Source organism: Odocoileus virginianus, chromosome 11 (genome assembly GCF_023699985.2).
Source record: "Odocoileus virginianus isolate 20LAN1187 ecotype Illinois chromosome 11, Ovbor_1.2, whole genome shotgun sequence".
Taxonomy (NCBI): Eukaryota; Metazoa; Chordata; class Mammalia; order Artiodactyla; family Cervidae; genus Odocoileus; species Odocoileus virginianus.
In genome coordinates, this window is record NC_069684.1 from 28,014,434 (window position 1) to 28,033,765 (window position 19,332).

A 19,332-nucleotide genomic window follows, 5' to 3' on the forward strand; every position below is an offset into this window, starting at 1 on the left:
AGTCCATGGGTTCGCGAAGAGTCGGACACGACTGAGCGACTTCACTTTCACTTTTCACTTTCACGCATTGGGGAAGGAAATGGCAACCCACTCCAGTGTTCTTGCCTGGAGAATCCCAGAGACGGCGGAGTCTGGTGGGCTGCTGTCTATGGGGTCGCACAGAGTCGGACACGACTGAAGCGACTTAGCAGCAGCAGCAGCAGACTTCCCATCACTTCATGAGAAATAGATGGGGAAACAGTGGAAACAGTGTCAGACTTTATTTTGGGGGCTCCAATATCACTGCAGATGGTGATTGCAGCCATGAAATTAAAAGACGCTTACTCCTTGGAAGGAAAGTTATGAGCAACCTAGACAGCATATTAAAAAAGCAGAGCCATTACTTTGCCAACAAAGGTCCATCTAGTCAAGGCTATGGTTTTTCTAATGGTCATGTATGGATGTGAGAGTTGGACTGTGAAGAAAGCTGAGCGCCGAAAAATTGATGCTTTTGAACTGTGGTGTTGGAGAAGACTCTTGAGAGTCCCTTGGACTGCAAGGAGATCCAATCAGTCCATCCTAAAGGAGATCAGTCCTGGGTGTTCATTGGAAGGACTGATGTTGAAGCTGAAACTCCAATACTTTGGCCACCTCATGCGAAGAGTTGACTCACTGGAAAAGACCCTCATGCTGGGAGGGATTGGGGGCAGGAGGAGAAGGGGACGACAGAAGACGAGATGGCTGGATGGCATCACCGACTTGATGGACATGAGTTTGAGTAAACTCTGGGAGTTGGTGATGGACAGGGAGGCTTGGTCTGCTGGGATTCATGGGGTCACAAAGAGTCGGACACGACTGACTGATTGAACTGAACTGAACTGAGACCTAATGGAAGCAGAAGATATTAAGAAGAGGTGGCAAGAATACACAGAAGAACTATACAAAAAGATGTTGATGACGCAAATAACCTCGATGGTGTGATACTCACCTAGAGCCTGACATCCTGGAGTAGGAAGTCAAGTGGGCCTTAGGAAGCATTGCTACAAGGAAAGCAAGTGGAAGTGATGGAATTCCAGCTGAGCTATTTAAAATTCAAAAGATGATGCTGTTAAAGTGCTGCACTCAATATGCCAGCAAATTTGGAAAACTCAGCAGTGGCCACAGGACTGGAAAAGGTCAGTTTTCATTCCAATACCAATGAAAGGCAATAACAAAGAATGTTCAAACTACCACACAAATTGCACTCATTTCACATGCTAGCAAAGTAATGCTCAAAATTCTCCAAGCTAGGCTTCAACATGAATTGAGAACCCCCCAGACGTTCAAGCTGGATCTAGAAAAGGCAGAGAAACCAGAGATCAAATTGCCAACATCCATTGGATCAAAGGAAAAGCAAGAGAGTTCCAGAAAAACATCTACTTCTGCTTCATTGACTACGCTAAAGCCTTTGACTGTGTGGATCACAACAAACTGGAGAATTCTTAAAGAGATGGGAATACCAGACCACCTAACCTGCCTCCTGCAAAACTTGTGTGCAGGTAAAGATGCAACAATTAGAACTGGATATGGAACAATGGACTGGTTCCAAATTGGGAAAGTAGTACGTTAAAGTTGTATATTGTCACCCTGCTTATTTAACTTAAATGCAGAGTACATAATGCAAAATGCCGGGCTGGATAAAGCACAAGCTAGAATCAAGAATGCTGGGAGAAATATCAATAACTTCAGATATGCAGATGACTGCACCCTTATGGCAAAAAGCAAAGACGAACTAAAGAGCCTCTTGATGAAGGTGAAAGAGGACAGTGAAAAAACTGGCTTAAAACTCAACATTCAAAAAACAAAGATAATGATATCCATTTCCATCACTTAATGGCAAATAGATGGGGAGACAGTGAAAACAGTGAGAGAATTTATTTTCTTGGGCTCCAAAATCACTGCAGATGGTGACTGCAGCCATGAAATTTAAAGATGCTCCTTGGAAGAAAAGCTATGACCAACCTAGACAGCATATGACAAAGCAGAGACATCACTTTGCTGACAAAGATCTATCTAGTCAAAGCTATGGTTTTTCCAGTATTCATGTATGGATGTGAGAGTTGGACCATAAAGAAGCTGAGTGCCAAGAATTGATGCTTTTGAACTGTGGTGTTGGAGAAGATTCTTGAGAGTCCCTTGGACTGCAAGGAGATCCAACCAGTCCATCCTAAAGGAAATCAGTCCTGAATATTCATTGGAAGGACTGATGCTAAAGCTGAAGCTTCAACACTTTGGCCACCTGATGAGAAGCGTCGACTCATTGGAAAAGACCCTGATACAGGGAAAGATTGAAGGCAGGAGAAGGGGACGACAGAGGATGAGATGGTTGGATGGCATCACTGATTGGATGAACATGAGTTTGAGCAAGCTCCAGGAGATGGTGAAAGACAGGGAGGCCTGGTGTGCTGTAGTCCATGGAATCGCAGAGTCAGACACGACTGAGCAACTGAACAACAGTTTTAAATTTTAAAATAGTCCAAGTTATCAACAGTTTCCTTTATGCTTATCACTGTTTCTGCCTTTTTACAGAACTCTTTGCCTACCCCCCCAAATCATGAAGGTGGCATGTGGAATCTTCCTGGACCAGGCCCAACCCATGTCCTCTGAATTGACAGGCAGATTGTTAACCACTGGACCACCAGAGAAGTCTCTGGATCTTTTTATAATTAATAAATGTTCCATTGTTGGACATGCCAAGATTTGTTTATCCTTTCACATGTTTGGGACTATTATATGTAAAGCTACTAGAATATTTGTGTTTAAGTCTTTTTGTGAACTTACAAAAAGAATATATAAAGAACTCTTGGGCTTCCATGGTGGCTCAGCAGTAAAGAATCTGCCTGCAATGTAGGAGACCCAGGTTCAATCCAATACCCACTCCGGTATTCTTGCCTGGGAAATCCCATGGACAGAGGGTAGCAAAGAGTTGGAAATGATTTAGCGACTAAACAACAACAAAGCACTCTTAAGACTCACCAATAAGAAAACAAATAGTACTTCCCTGGTGGTCCAGTGGTGAAGAATCCACCTGCCAATGCAGGGGATACAAGTTTGATCCCTGGTCTAGAAAGATTCCATATGCCACGTGGCAACAAATCCCATACACCACAACTACTGGAGCCCACACTTTAGAGCCTGTGCTCCACAACAAGAGAAGCCACAGGAGTGAGAAGCCCATGCACCACAATGAAGAGTAGTCCTTGCTCTCTGCAACTAGAGAAAGCACACATGCAGCAATGAAGACCCATCACAGCCAAAATTTCTTAAAAAAGAAAGAAAACAAATTACCCAATGAAGAAAATGGGCAAAAGATTTGACCAGTTATTTTGTGGAAGAAGATATATAGATGCATTTAAACATAAAAAGATGCTTGACATCATTAGTCATTGAGGAAATGCAAATCAAAACCAAAATGAGACACTACTAACATCTACTGGAACAGTAAAGTTTAAAAGTCTGACCAGACGTAGAGCTGGTGAGGATGTGGAGCACAACTGGAACTCTTGTGCACTCCAGATGGAGATGAAAAATGATAACCACGCTGGAAAACTACTGCTTCATTGACTACGCTAAAGCCTTTGACTCTGTGGATCACAACAAACTGTGGAAAATTCTTAGAGAGATGGAATTATCAGACCACCTTACCTGTCTGCTGAGAAACTTGTATGGGAATCAAGCAACAGTTAGAACCAGACATGGAACAACTGAGTGGTTCGAAATTGGGAAAGGAGTAGGACAAGCTGTGTATTGTCACCCTGCTTATTTAACTTATATGCAGAGTACATCATGCGAAATACCAGGCTGGATGAAGCACAAGCTGGGATCAAGACTGCCTGGAGAAATAGTAACAACCTCAGATATGCAGATGATACCACTCTAATAGCAGAAAGGGAAGAGAAATGAAAGCTTCTTGATGAGGGTGAAAGAGGCGAGTGAAAGAGCTGGCTTAAAACTCAACATTAAAAACACTAAGATCATGGCATCTCATCCCATCACCTCATGGCAAATAGAAGGAGAAAAAGTGGGAACAGTGACAAATTTTATTGGACTCCCAAATCACTGTGGACATTGACTGCAGACATGAAATTAAAAGACGCTTGCTCCTTGGAAGAAAAGCTATGATAAACCTGGATAGCGTATTAAAAAGCAGAGACATCACTTTGGCAACAAAGGTCCATATCGTCAATGCTATATTTTTTCCCAGTGGTCATGTATGCATGCAAGAATTGGACCATAAAGAAGGCTGAGTGCTGAAGAATTGATGCTTTTGAGTTGTGGTGATGGAGAAAACTCTTGAAAATCCCTTGGACAGCAAGGAGATCCAACCAATCAATCCTAAAGGAAATCAATCCTGAATATTCATTGGAAGGACTGATGCTGAAGCTCCAATACTTTGGCCACCTGGTGCAAAGAGCCAACTCATTAGAAAAGACCCTGATGCTGGGAAAGATTGAAGGCAGGACGAGAAGAGGATGGCAGATGATGAGATGGTTGGATGACATTACTGACTCAATGGACATGAGTTTGAGCAAGCTGAGATGGTGAAGGACAGGGAAGCCTGGAGTGCTGCAGTTCATGGGGTTGGAAAGAGTCAGGCACGACTAAACAACTGAACAACAACAAATTCAGATATCCTAGTACAATTTGTTGAAAGACTATTCTTTCCTCTACTGGATTGTTTTGACATCCTTGTTGAAAAGCAGGTGACTAAAAGTGAAGGCTTGTTTCTGAACTCTCAATTATTTTTTTTTCTGATCACTTTATTATTTTTTTAAATTGAAGGATATTTGCTTTACAAAATTTTGTGGTTTTCTGTCACACATCAAGAATCAATCATAGGTACACCCATGTCCCCTCCCTCCCAAACCTCCCTTCCATCTCCCTCCCGATTCCACCCTTAGATTGTCACAGAGTGAACTCTCAATTCTATTCCATCAAATCAATATGTTCAACCTTGTGCTAGTACTGGATTGTCTTGGTTATCATAGCTGTGTAGTAACCTTTGGAATCAGCAAGTTTGAGCCCTACAACTTAGTTCTTTTTCAAGATTGTTTTGGATATTCTGGGTCCCTTGGATTTCCATATAAATTTTAGGAGCACCTCATCAATTTCAATGTTAACTGGAACTTTAAAGAGGTTGTATTGAATCTATAGCTCAATTTAGGAAGCACTGTCACCTTAACAATGTTAAGCATTCCAATCCATGAATGTGGAATATCTTTTTGCTTATTTAGGTCTTTTAAAATTTTTTTCTAAATTAATTTAGAATTTCTAAATACTTAATTTCTGTCAACAATGTTGTATAGTTTTCAAAATATGTTTTGTTCTTTTATTAAATTTATTCATAAGATTTATATTCTTTTTGATGTTATAAATTGAATAGATTTTTTATTTCATTTTCAGATTGTTAACAGTGCATGGAAATATAATTGATTTTAAAATATTGATCTTGTACCCAGGAAACTTGCTTAACTCGTTTATTAATTTTGATGGTTTTTCTTAGTGCATTCCATGGAATTTTCTACATATAAGATCATACCATTTGAAGATAAAGAGTTTTACTTCTGTTCTTCAATATAGATGCATTTTATTTCATTTTCTTGCCTAACTGGCCTGGCTAGAACTTCCCACACCTTTTGGAGTGTTTTGTCTATTTCATTTTTGTTTTGGCAGTTCTCTAACTTTACTGGACAATCACCAGTTAGTGCTTATCCACATTAACTGTAGATTTTTTAAAGTGGTGACATGTACATAGGTAACCAACGTATAGAGCTTGTTTGGTGAATCTTCATCTTCACTATGCTTACATCTTTGACTAGAACTGGTTAGAGCAGAAATCAGTTTTATTGCTAGGTTTCAGCTATTTGATTATGATGTTTTTAAATGTAGTTTTCTTCAAACTTCTTGTGCTTGGATCTGTGGGCTTATCATTTATGTCGATTGTAAAGCTTCCAGTCATTATTTCTTCAAGTGTTTCTCACCACCCCCCACCCCAGAAGCTAATGACACTTATGTCAGGCCCTTGATGTTGACCACAGCTCACTAATGTTCTTTTCTCCACTCCTAGTTTAAAACTTTTATTTTTGATAGTTTTTATTATTATGTTTGCAGTTTACTAATAATTTCCTCTTCTATGTCTAAACTCTAATTTCAATTACTCCCACCCAGTGTGTTCCTTACCTCAGACATCATCATTTTCTTTTAATTTTTATTTATTTGGCTAGGCTGAGTCAGTTGCAGCATGCTGGATCTTCAGCTACAGCATGTGAACTCTTAGTTACAGAATTGTGATCCAGTTCCCTGACCAGGGATCCAGTTCCCTGACCTGCATTGGGAGTGTGGAGTCTTAGCCACTGGACTACCAAGGATGTCCCCCATCAAAATTTTCTAAAAGCTCATTTGGGGTTTTTTATAGCTTCAGTGCCTCCAACACGTTCAGTCTTTCCTCTAGCATCTCAAACTTGGGAAGTGCAGCTGTAACTACTCTTCCAGTGTCCTTGTCTATCATCTGTGATATTTCTAGGGTGCTTTCAACTGACTGAACTTTCTCCTTATCGTGGGTCAGATTTTCCTGATTCCCTGCATGCCCAGTAATTTTTTATTACTGAACACCAGACATTAATTTCAATGTGTTTGGTTCTAGATATTAATTTTTTTCTGCTATGAGCAATCTTGAGCTGTTCTGTGTGCAGCGTTACTTGGAAACAGCTTGAGCCTTTCAGATCTTGATGGTAAACTTTGCTGGGCAGGCCTGAAACAGTGCTTCACCTGTGCTGAGTGTTCCTCACTGCTGGACAAGACCCTGTTGGTCACTCTGCCACCTGCCCTGTAGTTGCAGGGTTTCTGTTCTGGATGGTGAAGACTAGAACTCTGTGAACTCAGGGGTTGCTGTCTAACCCTCTGGGGGTCCTTTCCCTGGCCTGGGAGAGTTTCCACACAAGGGTGTTCTAATCAGGTCTGAGGGTCCCCTGCAGCTTTCTGGAGTTCTGTCCTGGTACCTCTCTTCTTTCGGACCCCTGTGCTATGAACTCTGTCCCTTAGGACTATCAGCTCCATCTCCTCGACTCAGGGAGTCTGCCTGGCTTCGGGCCCTGCACCGGGGCCTGAAAACTGTCTCCAAGTCGTCAGCTGGGGCCGTGTAGGGCTCACTCCACTTCTTTTCCACTTCCCAAGGACCAGTCTTTCATTTTCAATCTATGTTTTGGGAATTTCATGGTTGTTCAGTGGTTAGGACTGAGTGCTTTCACTGCTGTGGGCCCTGGCGATTCACAATGTGCACCGGCATCACACAGGAACCAGAGTTCCTCAAAAAGGTACCTGATCTGCAGAGAAGATCAATTTGTTTTCTTCAGATGTCAGCAATGAAACTTCTTAAAGAAGAGTTCTTCCCCAGCTCTGTAGGGGCTCCTGGTGACTTGCTGCTCCTATGTGAGTGCTTATCTGGACTATGTATCCTTGGTGACCATTATGTAAAATATCAGTATGTCATTTTGATATAAGATGCTTTGTCTCAAAAACGTCTATGAAGAGAGTTCCCTGGTTGCCTAGTGGTTAGTATTCTGGGTGTTCACTGCTGTGGCCCAGGTTCAAGTCCTAATAAGGGAATTAATATTCCACGAGCTGTGCAGTGTGGCCAAAAAAAAAAAGTGTAAGACTGTGTCTTTGATGTCATTGGAAAAGACCCCGATGCTGGGAAAGATTGAGGGCAGGAAGAGAAAGGGGCAACAGAGGATGAGATAGTTGGATGGCATTATCGACTCAACGGGCATGAGTTTGAGCAAACTCTGGGAAATGGTAAAGGACACGCGAGCCAGGCATGCTGTAGTCCACGGGGTCGCAAAGACTTGGACACAACTGAGCAACTGAACAACACCAAAAGTGAAACAGTACTCAGAACCCTCTGAGAATCTGCTTCTCAGGTTATAATCCTCAGTTTGGCTCAAATAAAATCCCCTTTTTTTTTTCTTTTTGATAGTTAAATGAAATTTCATTGACACATTATAGGCTTTATTTCATTCGCTCCACACAACACTCCCCAGCTCCAGGTTGGGGCGGCTCCAACTTTCCCCAGGACCCTGGGGCTCAGGCTGGAACTCCTCCTGACCCAGGAAGACGTCGATTTCTGGGTTTGCACAGGAGTCAAATCTGTGTGGCAGGGAAGGACCTGAGCACAAGGAGCACCAACCCAAATACCCAGAACTCCTGTTCCTGTCCCAGGAGGGGCAGTCAGTAACCACCTCCAGGCTCCTGTCTGTGTAGTAACATCAAGCCCAGGCATCCTGGTCAGTTGGGCTGCCCTAACAGCACAAATCAATAATAGGAACCCAGAGGCAAATGCCAGCACGGGTGTGCGTTCCATGAGGACCTCTTCACGGCGAAAGCCTGCCTTCTAGCCACGTGCTCACAGGGCAGAGTGAGCACGAGCTCTCCCTTCTCGTCTCTCTGGAAAAGGAAGGGCACTAATGCCATCTGTGACGGAATTCCCTTCCAGGGGCCCCACTTCCTAAAGCCATCACCTTGGGGGTAATACTCAACATATGAATTAGCAGGGCAAGGGGCAGTTTGCAGACAAATATTCAATCCATGGGACCTGGGCTCTACTCTGGAAAAGTCTGACCAAAGAGTTCAGGCTCCAAGTGGGCAGACTGGTCAGCTCAGTCCTGGGACGTTACTCTCACCTCTTAATTCAACAAAACAAACTTCAGGGGACACAGAGAGAAGAAAATCCCATGTATACACAGCCAGATGATGCCCTGTCTCACCTGGGGTTTGGTCCAGAACCAGCCTCCTGATCCAGGTAGAGGAAAAAGTTCGGCCAGGTCTTCCCTAACACTTTACTGACCCTGGGCTGGCAGGGAAAGTCCAAGCCCAGGGCCCCAGAGGCCTGGACTTTGAAAGGCCATGTGAAGGGAGGGTCAGGAGCAGAGGGGCCCTGGCTGGAGCCCGGCCCCTGGATGTCATGTATGGCCCAAGTCATGGTCAGCTCATATGTCAGGGAATGGACATGGCGGCCAGGAGAGGACTGCAGTGCCTCCCCACACCTGGAGCTGCTGAGCCCTATCCCATGTGCTAGACAGAGTAAGGAGTGCTGGGGGATCCTAGCAAAGGGAAGTCCTTCTCTTCACCAGCCTCTGACCCACTTGTGGGTAAAGATGGGAAGGCAGGAATTGGCCCCCACGTCCCCACACAGACATGCAGACTTTTTGTTTGAAGCAGGAGCCCAGGAAGTGAGCCCAAAATCACCAGGTGGGTGTCAGGGTCAGGCAGGACACCTCTGAAGCAGCAGCAGCCAGTTGCCTCTTGGTCACCATGAACACTGGGCTGCAAACAGGGTTGATGTGCCCACTAGGGACAGGTCAGTGTGACCCTGGGGCAGGTTGCAGGGTTCATGCTGGGAATGGCAGGGCTGATGGGAACAAGCTTCCCTGGGCAGGGCAGTCAGTTCTGTGGTTCCCAGCATGGAGCATCACCTCTGCCTGTTTTTGTTTGAAATCTGGGGCCCCGGAACCCCCAACACCATGTTCTGATACATGTTCTGTGCCCCTTCAGTTACTGAAAGGGAAATGGCCCCTGCCCTGCCCACAAGCCACAGGGATGGGCCTGGGCTGTGGCTGGTCAGCCCAGGATGGGGGTGGAAGGGGACAGGGGGCTGGCACTTACAGGGGAACTGCTTCTCAATGGACATGAGTCCAGTCTGCTCTGCTCATCACCACCACTGCAAGGGCTGTTTCTGGGCCTCGCGCCACCCAACTCTTCCACAGCCCCATCATCAAGTGGGCACGTGGTGCTGGCGGCCCTCGGTGACCGTGGGCACATTAGTTGTATATTGCTATTGTTACTTACAATTACTTTAATTTTACGTAAAACATTATTGTTAATTATAGCTGTACAACAAATTAACCTATAATTTACCAGTTTACAACAACAAACACTTATTATCTCACACAACTTCTGAGGGATAGGAGTCCCGGAATGGCTCAGCTGGGTGGTCCTGGCTCTCAGTCTCTTCGGATTGCTGTTGAGATGTTGGCAGCAGCTGGGGTCCCATCTGAAGGCTGGAGACCAGCTTATAAACCCCACACTCTGTTGGCCTCTCCATAGCAAAAGACAGTTGGCCTCCCCCACAGTGGGGGATGTTAGAGACAGAGAGAGACAGACCAGGATGCCCCTGCGACCTCATCTTCTACATGACCTTACTGCTAATGCAGTTCAACCTCAGTACATTCAGAGGTAGAGTACCAGGTCGGGGCTCTTGGGGGGGGCCTCTTGGAAAACTGTCAACCCCAGGGCCTGTTTCCTTGCCCAATGTTGCCTCCCAGCATAGGTATGGCCCCTAGAGCTTCAAGAGGTAGAGAGCAGCCAGGCATAGCTCCAGAATCCTCTGGGCTCAGCTTCCTTCTCCGGGGAAAGGGGAGCAGGTCCTGGAGCCTAGAGGAGGCTGTTGGGGCCTGGAGATATCAGGCGATCACAGGGCTCTGGTGGGGAAGCTGAGGCCTCACCTTTCTAAAGTCAAGGCTCCCAGGAGCCCCAGGTCCTACCCCACTTCAAATTCCCAAGTGCCTGGAGTTTTATGGGCCTGGTAAGGCCGACTGCTGTCACCATTAGGACCAACTCTTTCTCCAGATTTCAAACACCTATGATTTGCTATTATCGTCTGGTCCCCAAGCCTTGACCTCACAGGCAAAAAAAAGGGACCCAGAGTCACAGGGTTCCACAGGGCTTAGACACCCACAGAGGCAGGCAGAGCACCTGACTGCACACAGGAATTCAGCAAACATTCACTGACCCTTGGTCTCCGCCAGGAACTGGGCTGGACGGAGGCCACAGAGGAACGCAGCTCCACCTGCCAGAGGAGGGGGAAAGGGGCCACACCCTCCCCCCAGAAGGAGGAAGTTCTGGTTCCTTCCCCACCCCCTCCGCAGCTCGCCCAGAGAAGGTGCTTCCTCTACTATTCATCAAGAAAGTCTGCAAGACAAAAGCCAAGACACAAATAGCTGGGGAGGGGGGAGGTGCAGAGGAATTCCCCAGAGCCCCTCTGAGGCAGGGGAGGGACAGGCAATGGGTGGAAGAGTGGGGAGGCTGGGAGGAAGAAGAGTCCACCCCAGCTCTCCAAAGACCAGGCAGGGGTCCAGGCTGAGTGTGCAAAGGGCCATGGCTCTGCCCCCAGAAGACGCCAGGATACTGCCCTCAGCTGCCCAGGGGCAGCCTGGGGAGGGGGCCCAGCTTCAGCTGTGCTTCCTCAGACTCCCCTAATGTAATCCAGGATGGCACTCCTTTCACCCGAGCTAATTAATGAGGTCTGTGTGGCCTGAGTGTCTTTCTGTTCCAAGCAGGTGCTGGGGATAGGAATGAGTGACACAAACAGGGCCCTGGCCTCCAGAGCCCTCGGCGCCTGGGGTGGCCGCCTCAGGTGGGAAAGTGGGGCGAGGACCTCGGGGGGCCGGGAGGGGGCTGAGTAGGGAAGGGACAGAGGGGGACAGGGAAGGGACAGACACACGAGGAACTTGCCTGTCTGAGGAACAGTGTGGTTCCCTCAGAGCCGGAGAGGTCCCTGGAGGGCTGACAGGGGCCTCAGCACAAACATCTCTTTGGCGACAGCGTCTTGAGGACAGATGACCAGAAATAGGAAATAAACAAGTAAAGGGGAGCACAGCTCAGGAACAGGGGGATCTGATTTGACACTGTGATTGCCCCCTCCCTGAGGAGTGATGACCCGAGCTCCAGGTTACCTTCCTGGGCAGCCCTCCTCCCTGTGGCAACCAGGTGGGGAGCTCCCTTTTATTCCTTCAGGCCATGTGGAACCAGCTCTGAGGAGGCCCTGTCCACCCCTCTACCCACCCAACCACCTGGCTTCACATCCCAACGTCCCTTGCCTTCCCCTCCTGCACTGAGCCTCCACCCCAAACAGCTCCCCTTCCCCAAACAAGCTGAACTTCTGGCTCCTGAAATGGACCCTCTTGCAACTCTTCTGCTGGGAAGGCCTCCCAGGTCAGCAGTAACTCCCCCATAGTCCTGCTGGTGACCCAGCTCTCTGAGCCTCCCCAGAGCCTGGACCAGTGTGTGTGTGCCAGTCCCAGGGTGCGGCTCCTGGCCCACATGGCTGCCACTGACCCAAATCACTGGCCCGGCCCAGACCCTGGACACCCAGGGAGATGGGCCAGGCAGCCAGAGGGCAGGAGGGGACTGGCTTGGTGGGACTTGGAGGGCCCTGCTTGGTGTGCACGGCTGAGTCCCGGAGGGTAGATGAACCTTGCTCGCGACCATGACATGGAACAGGAACTGTTGGAGCCACTGGAAGAGGAGATAAGCCTCTAGCAGTGACTCTCCCTCCTCCTCCCTGATGCTCCCTGGTCAGGCAGGTGGCTGGCAACCATCTGATGAAATTGCCTGTGGATGGGAAATCCATCTTGCCTTGACCTCAGAGGGCTCAGGATGAGACACTGCAGTATCAGCCACATGACTCAACCACCTCCTCACTGCCCCCGGAGCACAGCCCCCAGCAGCAGCCTGAGGAGACCTGGGACCACAAGACAGTGGCTCCCCGGCCAATGCCCCTCGCTGGCTAGGATCACTGTATTATAGGGTCAGCATACAGCCAGTGCTCAAGACAGGTGCATAGGCCTGCCAATGAACCCCCAATTCCTTCCTACTGTCAGGGGACTCCCCTCTCAGGGCAGGACTGGACTCTGGTGGGAGATGAGCCCCAATACAAACTGCCCTTTGTCAGGCCGGTCGGGGGCCCTGCCTCTAGGACTCAGACGCCCTCTCCTGCTGGCCCCCATCTGCTAGGCAGACACTGGCTTGGGGCAGGCTTGACCCACAGGTGTGCAAGAATAGTTTTGTGCTCCCCCAGGAGAAGGGAGGCAGTGCACCAGTCCAGAACCCAAGCTTCAGCCCAGCTCAGCCCCAGAGACAACAGTGTGCACACATCTCCGCCTTCCAGGGGCCTCAGGAGGGGTTGTGGAGAGAGAACTGGGCCCCAGGATGATGCACGACCTCTTCTCAGCACTGGGAGATGCTCTAGGAAAGTGGTGACTGTTCAGTCCTGCCTGAGCCCCCCAGGGCCATCTCACACACACCCTCCCCGCTCGAGGCAGGTAGCGGCTTCAGCACATAGGGACACAGCCAAAATCAAGGGCGGACGAACCCCCGCGCAGTGCAACCCTGGCCCAGGTGGGAGCTGAATCTACCCACACGGCCCGGCCCTGCCCACCCCGCCGGTTCATGAGAAGACATCAGCCGCTGGGCCTCGGACGAACTGGACCCTTCACCAAGACGACAAAACAAAACTCCCTACCCGGTCTCTGGAAATAACCATTTTCTGGCACAGTCTCAGTCGATTCTAGGGCCGCGGCCTCACCGCAGCCACGGCCTCCAGGGCGCGCCCTGGCCCTGAGCCCCGGCCCCGGGGGCGGCGAGGGCCAACCCCGGCAGGAAGATGGGTGCCAAGGCCGCCCCGGGGCGCGGCAAGGGGCAAAGGCCGTCAAAGGCTGGCGGCGGCGGGCGGCCCGCGTAGATCTCCGGCTCCAGGGCTTCGGTGGCTGGAGCCAGTGGAAGCGGGCGGCGCGCAGGCCCCAGCCGGGCCAGGCAGGCCGCCAGATGGCCGAGCAGACGAGACCGCACGTCCGCAGGGACGCCCTCGCAGCCAGCCAGGAAGCGATTCACTTCGGCCAGACACTCATGGAAGCCGGCGCGATACTTGCCCAGGATGGCGGGGTCCGAGCGGAGGGCGGCTGCGGGGGTGGCAGGGACAGGCGGTCGGTGCCTGCGGCCGCAGCCCCGGCCCCTGAGCCCTCGCCGCCGCCCTCGGCTCACCTGTCACCTGCACGCGCCGCAGGCTCTGCAGGTGCCTCACGGTCAGCTCCAGGATGTCCGCCTTCTCCAGCTTCGAGCGGCGGGAGCTCTGCGGGCGGGGCCGGTGAGGGCGGCGGGCCGCCCAGGAAGGCCGGGATTCCAGGCTCCCCGATCTCGCCCCCACCCCCAACTCACCTCTTTCCTGAGGGCGTCCAGGAGGAGGCTCTGCAGCTGAGCCAGACTCTCGTTGATGCGCGCTCGGCGCCGCTTCTCCATGACGGGCTTGGAGGACTGCGGAGCCGACAGCCGCTGAGTCCTGCGGGCGTCAGCTCCCCTCTCCCCTTCGTGGCCCCCCCCCGCCCCCCGCGCTCCTGCCAACCCGCGCCCGGCCAGGTCCCCACCTTCCGGTGCTCGGCCACGCTCCGGGGTTGGTTTGGGGTCCGGCTGGCGCCAGCCGACGCTCCCGCCCGCGGCGAGGCCCTCGGCTTCCCCGGGGTGTCCGCAGGCATGGTGCGCCCCCACGCCGGTCCCAGCCGAGGGCAGGCTGGGCGCGCGGTTTCCCAGGCCCCTCTCCCGCGGGTCCCAGGCTCAGCTACCAAGCGCGTGTCTGCAGCAGCCCGGCTATTTAAAGCAGCGCGGCTGCGGGGCGTGGGAATCCCTCTCCGCGTTCTTTCCCACACTCGCGCCAGCCAATGAGCCGCCGGCGCCGGGCAGCCCGCCCCCGGCCGCAGCCCCCGCCGGCTGTCAGTCACGAGTCAGCTCCAGGCCCACAGACCCCGCTGGCGACAAAGGCGAGCCGGGGCACCCCTCCCGCGCCTACCTCAGACCACGCAGGCCAGGCGGGAAAATCGCCGCGCCCCGCCCGGTCCCCCGTTCGAGCGGTGCGCTGGGAGGGGGCCTCTCCGGGAGGTCAGAGGCGCTAGGCTCACCTTCAGGCCGAGCGGGGACGTCTGAAAGGAAAATTCGCGAGGGGCACTCATGCGCTCACGAAGAACCGGCGAGCCTCCGCCTTCCGCGAATCCCGCCGGGGCCTTGGACCTCCGCGCGGCCTGCGAATCTGACCCTCACCGCCAGCAGCATCTGCACGATGCCGGGGACACAGTGGACGTGGAACACCAGCCTCTGGACGGGAGAGAGGCTGGCTGGCCAAGGTCGTGAAGGGAGGCAGGGTGGCATCACAGGACCAATGAAAGATGCTTCAGAGCAGATAGTGACGTCATCACAGGCAGGATGATGTCATGGTACGGAATGTAAGGATGTTACTGGTCAGGCTGGTGATGTCTGCAGGCAATCATAGGTGATGTCTCAGGGTTAAGGTAGATGATGACACAGGCCAGATGTAATGATGTATGGTCACTGGTGATGTCACTCTCTTCTGGTTTACCCAACATTGATGAACCAAGCAGCAGCCAAGAAAGTAGAACTCATGAAAAGTGAAGGATAATTGTTACATTTCTGTTTGTTATTTCAAAGAAGCACGTGGAGGAAAGAGGGCTAAGCTTATTTTCGTGTTTGATGTTGTTTTCACTTTGAATTCCCTTGTGGGGCACAATCATCTTTTGAGTTCTGGGGATGCCAGCCCATGGTGGCCTGGGCAGTCTTGTCTGTGTCCCACAGACCTCTCTGGAGGCCCACTGTGGGCCCGACTGCCCTTGGGGCTGGGTAAGTGTCTCCTGGACTCTGAATTGATGCGGGAGGAAAAGGCAAATGAGCAAAATAAATATTGACATGGTTTCCATAGACAGAAAGAAATGTGTAGTTTGTTGGGGGAGCGGAAAGCCTTCTTTCCACTAAGCGGTCTGGATAGTATTTTTGCAGTGAGCTCTGCTGGAGAAGGCAATGGCAACCCACTCCAGTACTCTTGCCTGGAAAATCCCATGGATGGAACAGCCTGGTAGGCTGCAGTCCATGGGGTCGTGGAGAGTCAGACAAGACTGAGTGACTTCACTTTCACTTTTCACTTTCATGCATTGAGAAGGAAATGGCAACCTACTCCAGTGTTCTTGCCTGGAGAATCGCAGGGACGGGAGAGCCTGGTGGGCTGCCGTCTATGGGGTCGCACAGAGTTGGACACGACTGAAGCAACTTAGTTAGCAGCTGCTGCAAGTCCAGAGGAGGAAGTGGCATTCCCAGAATGGAAAGGAACCGCAGGGCCAAGGGAGGAGGGGCAGGGACAGGCAGGAGCAGGGCTTTAGGGGCTTCAGGGCCTCAGAGTGGTCTAGGAGAGTCATGCTTGGCTTTTCTGAGAAGCAGAGTAGGCCAATTGTTAGCTCGGAAGGGCCACCTCCCACACTACATTCTACCTAGTGGGTGGCGAACCTGGCTGGCCCCCACCTCAATACTCTTTCCCAGGGGTCCAGTCTGGGGCTCAGGGCAGATGCCTGTGATGCAGGTTTGATCACTGGGTGGGGGAAGACCCCCACCCCCACCCCCTGGAGGAGGAAATGGCCACCCACTGCAGTAGTATTCTTGCCTGGGAAATGTTATGGACAGCCTGGTAGGCCACAGCCAAAAGGGTTGCAAAGAGTCGGACCCAACTGAGCAACTGAAGGAAGGACCCTCCTGTACCTGTTTCCTCACCTGTAAAATGGGCTACCTTTTCGTTTAGCCCTGGGCTATCATCCGTGGGGTCACAAAGAGTCGATCGTGACTGAGCAACTAACACTTTCACACTTTCACTGAGAAGATAAATGAGATCTGATTTTGAAAGCACCCAGCACATGCAAGCAGGATGGAGTCACCTGGATTCACCTCTGCCACATGCCCCACTGTACCCTCTACCCTCTGAGACACCCCCTCCCTACCTGGGGTCTTCAGAAGCCTGTTTCTTGGCCCCTCCAGCCCCAACAAGCAGCCTTCTGTTGCCCAGAGCAGAGTGAGTTCCCAGGGGTGTCATCTACATCCCTGTGTCCTTCCCACTGGGCTGCACCCCCACTCTCTCTCTGGGCCCTAGTACCTCTGGCTGTCCCCTCTCTGCTTTTTACATCTGGATTTGATCTCTGGTAGGACCTGGGACTCCTGGGGGCTGTAGGGGCTCCCTTGCTCTGAGTAGGGAGGGAGAGTCCTGGGCTGCAGTTGGGAAACTGTTGAGAAATACTGATGTGGAACACTGTGTTTTCCAAAGATGGCTACAATACATCCACCTCAAATACTCTACCTGTGTGTCTTTGGAGAGATTTTGTGATGACATTAACCAGCAAAGACAGGGGCAGTGGTGAGCTATGAATTCTGAGGTTTGACTTTAGAAACGTTCACCTTGCTGTCCTGGGAAACTCACTCCTGGAAACCACTGACTCCTCTGTGAGGAAGCTCAAACTGGCCTCTTGGAAGGGCCCCATGGAGAGGCCTTGTATAAGTATTGAGCCAGGAGCCTAGAAATCTCAGCTGCCAGACAGGTGATCCCAACCTGCCGCTTCAGAGCCCCCTCTCACACTTTCCCAGCTGCCCCTGTGTGCTCTGTTCCATTCTTGATTCACATGACTAGTGCTACTGTGACCCTTTGGGGTCATTTGTTACGAAACAATAGTAACTGGAATAGCTAAAATGGCCCAAGACCTGGACCCACCCCCCTTCCCAGCCCCCCACCCCAATCCTTGTTCCTTCCTTTCTCTGGCATTCACAGAGGTGCAGGAGCTTCCAGCACTGGCTGTCCATCTGATGAGGTGACTTTTGCAGCTATCCAAGGCCAACTATCTGTCCTCCTAGATCCAGACTTGAGTTGGCCAAATCCCAGTAGGCTGATGGTCCCAGGGATATCTCTAGGGACCACTGTTGGCCACCGGGCAGGAAAGGTAGTGGGGGAGTCTGTGTGGGAAGATAAGTGTATTTTTCAGTCCAGACACTGGGCTGCAGCCTTGGGGGGGTTGGGGGTTCACCCCAAGGTGAACACGGGGGATGGTCTTTCTCACATCTGGTTCCCATGACAGCATTCCACAATATTCAGACAGTGTCCCTCGGGGGCCTGCCAGTGCTGTCTGTGCATAAGCCCCTCCCAACCTCTGATGTGGGGGTGGCACCTCCACCCACACCCTGCCCCTCAGCATTCCACAGGCACATGGGTCCCAGGATATCAGAGACACCATAGACCATGACCGGCAACCCCATCCTCCTGTTCCCTCCTCTCCTGCCAAGGGGCAGCAGCCTGTGGACTCAGGCAGCCAGGACCAGATCTGCCATGTGACCAGGCTAGAGTCATTGCAGGGTCTCTCCTGGAGCATGGGAGTTGGGTGCTGGGATGATAAAGTGGCAGAGGCTAGGGCTGGAGGAACCCAGGATTCAGTATAGAGGAGAAGGAAGCAGATGACTAGGACCCTAATCCTAACCCTGAGGGGGCATCTTTCACTTTAACAGGCCAGGGGACCAAGACACCTTCCCTTGGCCCTTGATGCTGGGCAGTTGGAGCATCCCCCCAACACCTGATGCATGACAGCACCTCCCCCGAGGTCTGGGCATTTTCAACATCTTTCTCCATTATTGAATGTTGACACCTCTCCACACTGGGGAAGCCATGTCCCCCCAGTTCTGTTTGGTGACAGAGCTTCCCACCCTGTCTGCCTGTGATGCCACCTCCCTGTGGGCTTCCGTGGGTGCTTCTGTCTTCCGTCTCCTTGGACCACCACTCTGGAGAGGTACGCTTTGCTCTCCTTCTGCTGGTCACATCCAGACTAGTTTCTTCTTCACCAAAAAAAGTCCCAGCTTTGAATCTCATCTTATTAACAGACCACATCTTGTGAAGTCCACTGCAACCCAGGGGGGCCTCCCTATACTTTCTGAAGGTTCACTCCTGATTCCCTATCACTTTCTCCAGCGGCTCCTGTCACAGTCCTTGTTGACTTCAAAATTCACACGGTTGATCTTCTAGACTTCCTGGCCTCCATGGGGCATACTGGTGTAGAGTTGGCAACTAAGCTCCCAAATCCTAGGTGCTGGATGTTGACTGTAGCCCTCAGATTCCCACCCACCCTGGAGGACACGCCCACCAGGAAGCCCCACCCACAGGGCACAGGTCACAGTCTGCAGTAAGAGATCCCTGGTGCTTTTTCAGGGTGACCTGGGGTCCTGCCTCCTCCCTCCACGCTCTCAGCCTCTTGTCTCAGGTTCTGCCTCCCGCTTCTCCTTGTGCCTTTCAGTCCTCTGGTACTTGGGGAACAAGTCTTCACCCTAACCTTTGTATCCACACAGCTGGAGCACTCTCTGCCCAGTGGTGGAAACTGACTGGGGCACCAACCTCCTCTGAACGTTCTCAGCTCTCAGACCAGCATTCTGCCATCATCCTTGACCCTCGGAGTTCACTCCCAGCGCTGCTCTGGCAGGTCCTACAGTGGCTCTGTCTCCCTGATGTATGCAAACACCCACTTCTGACCTATTGCTTTTCCACCACTGGCTGCAAGCCTCCACCACCTTCGGCCTGGAATTTTGTAGAAGTTCTTTGCCGTGGTAAGGCAGCCAGTCTTGGAGCCAAGTGCTCAGTGGGGGCAGGTGGACAGGAGAGGAGATTAGAGGGCCAGCAGAGTGGTCAGA

The 19,332-nt window shown here is 51.3% G+C and overlaps 1 protein-coding gene across 1 annotated transcript; it reads right to left on the bottom strand.

The window, feature by feature from the left end:
• Positions 1 to 10,989: 10,989 nt before the first annotated feature.
• On the bottom strand, positions 10,990 to 14,691 carry HES4 (hes family bHLH transcription factor 4). The gene is made up of 4 exons (XM_020873815.2): positions 14,214 to 14,691; positions 14,008 to 14,103; positions 13,834 to 13,921; positions 10,990 to 13,751 (listed from the first exon to the last, which is right to left on the bottom strand). The coding sequence occupies exons 1-4, from the start codon at positions 14,319 to 14,321 to the stop codon at positions 13,375 to 13,377; spliced, it is 669 nt and encodes a 222-aa protein (XP_020729474.1). The 5' UTR covers positions 14,322 to 14,691; the 3' UTR covers positions 10,990 to 13,374.
• Between the last annotated feature and the right edge of the window lie 4,641 nt (positions 14,692 to 19,332).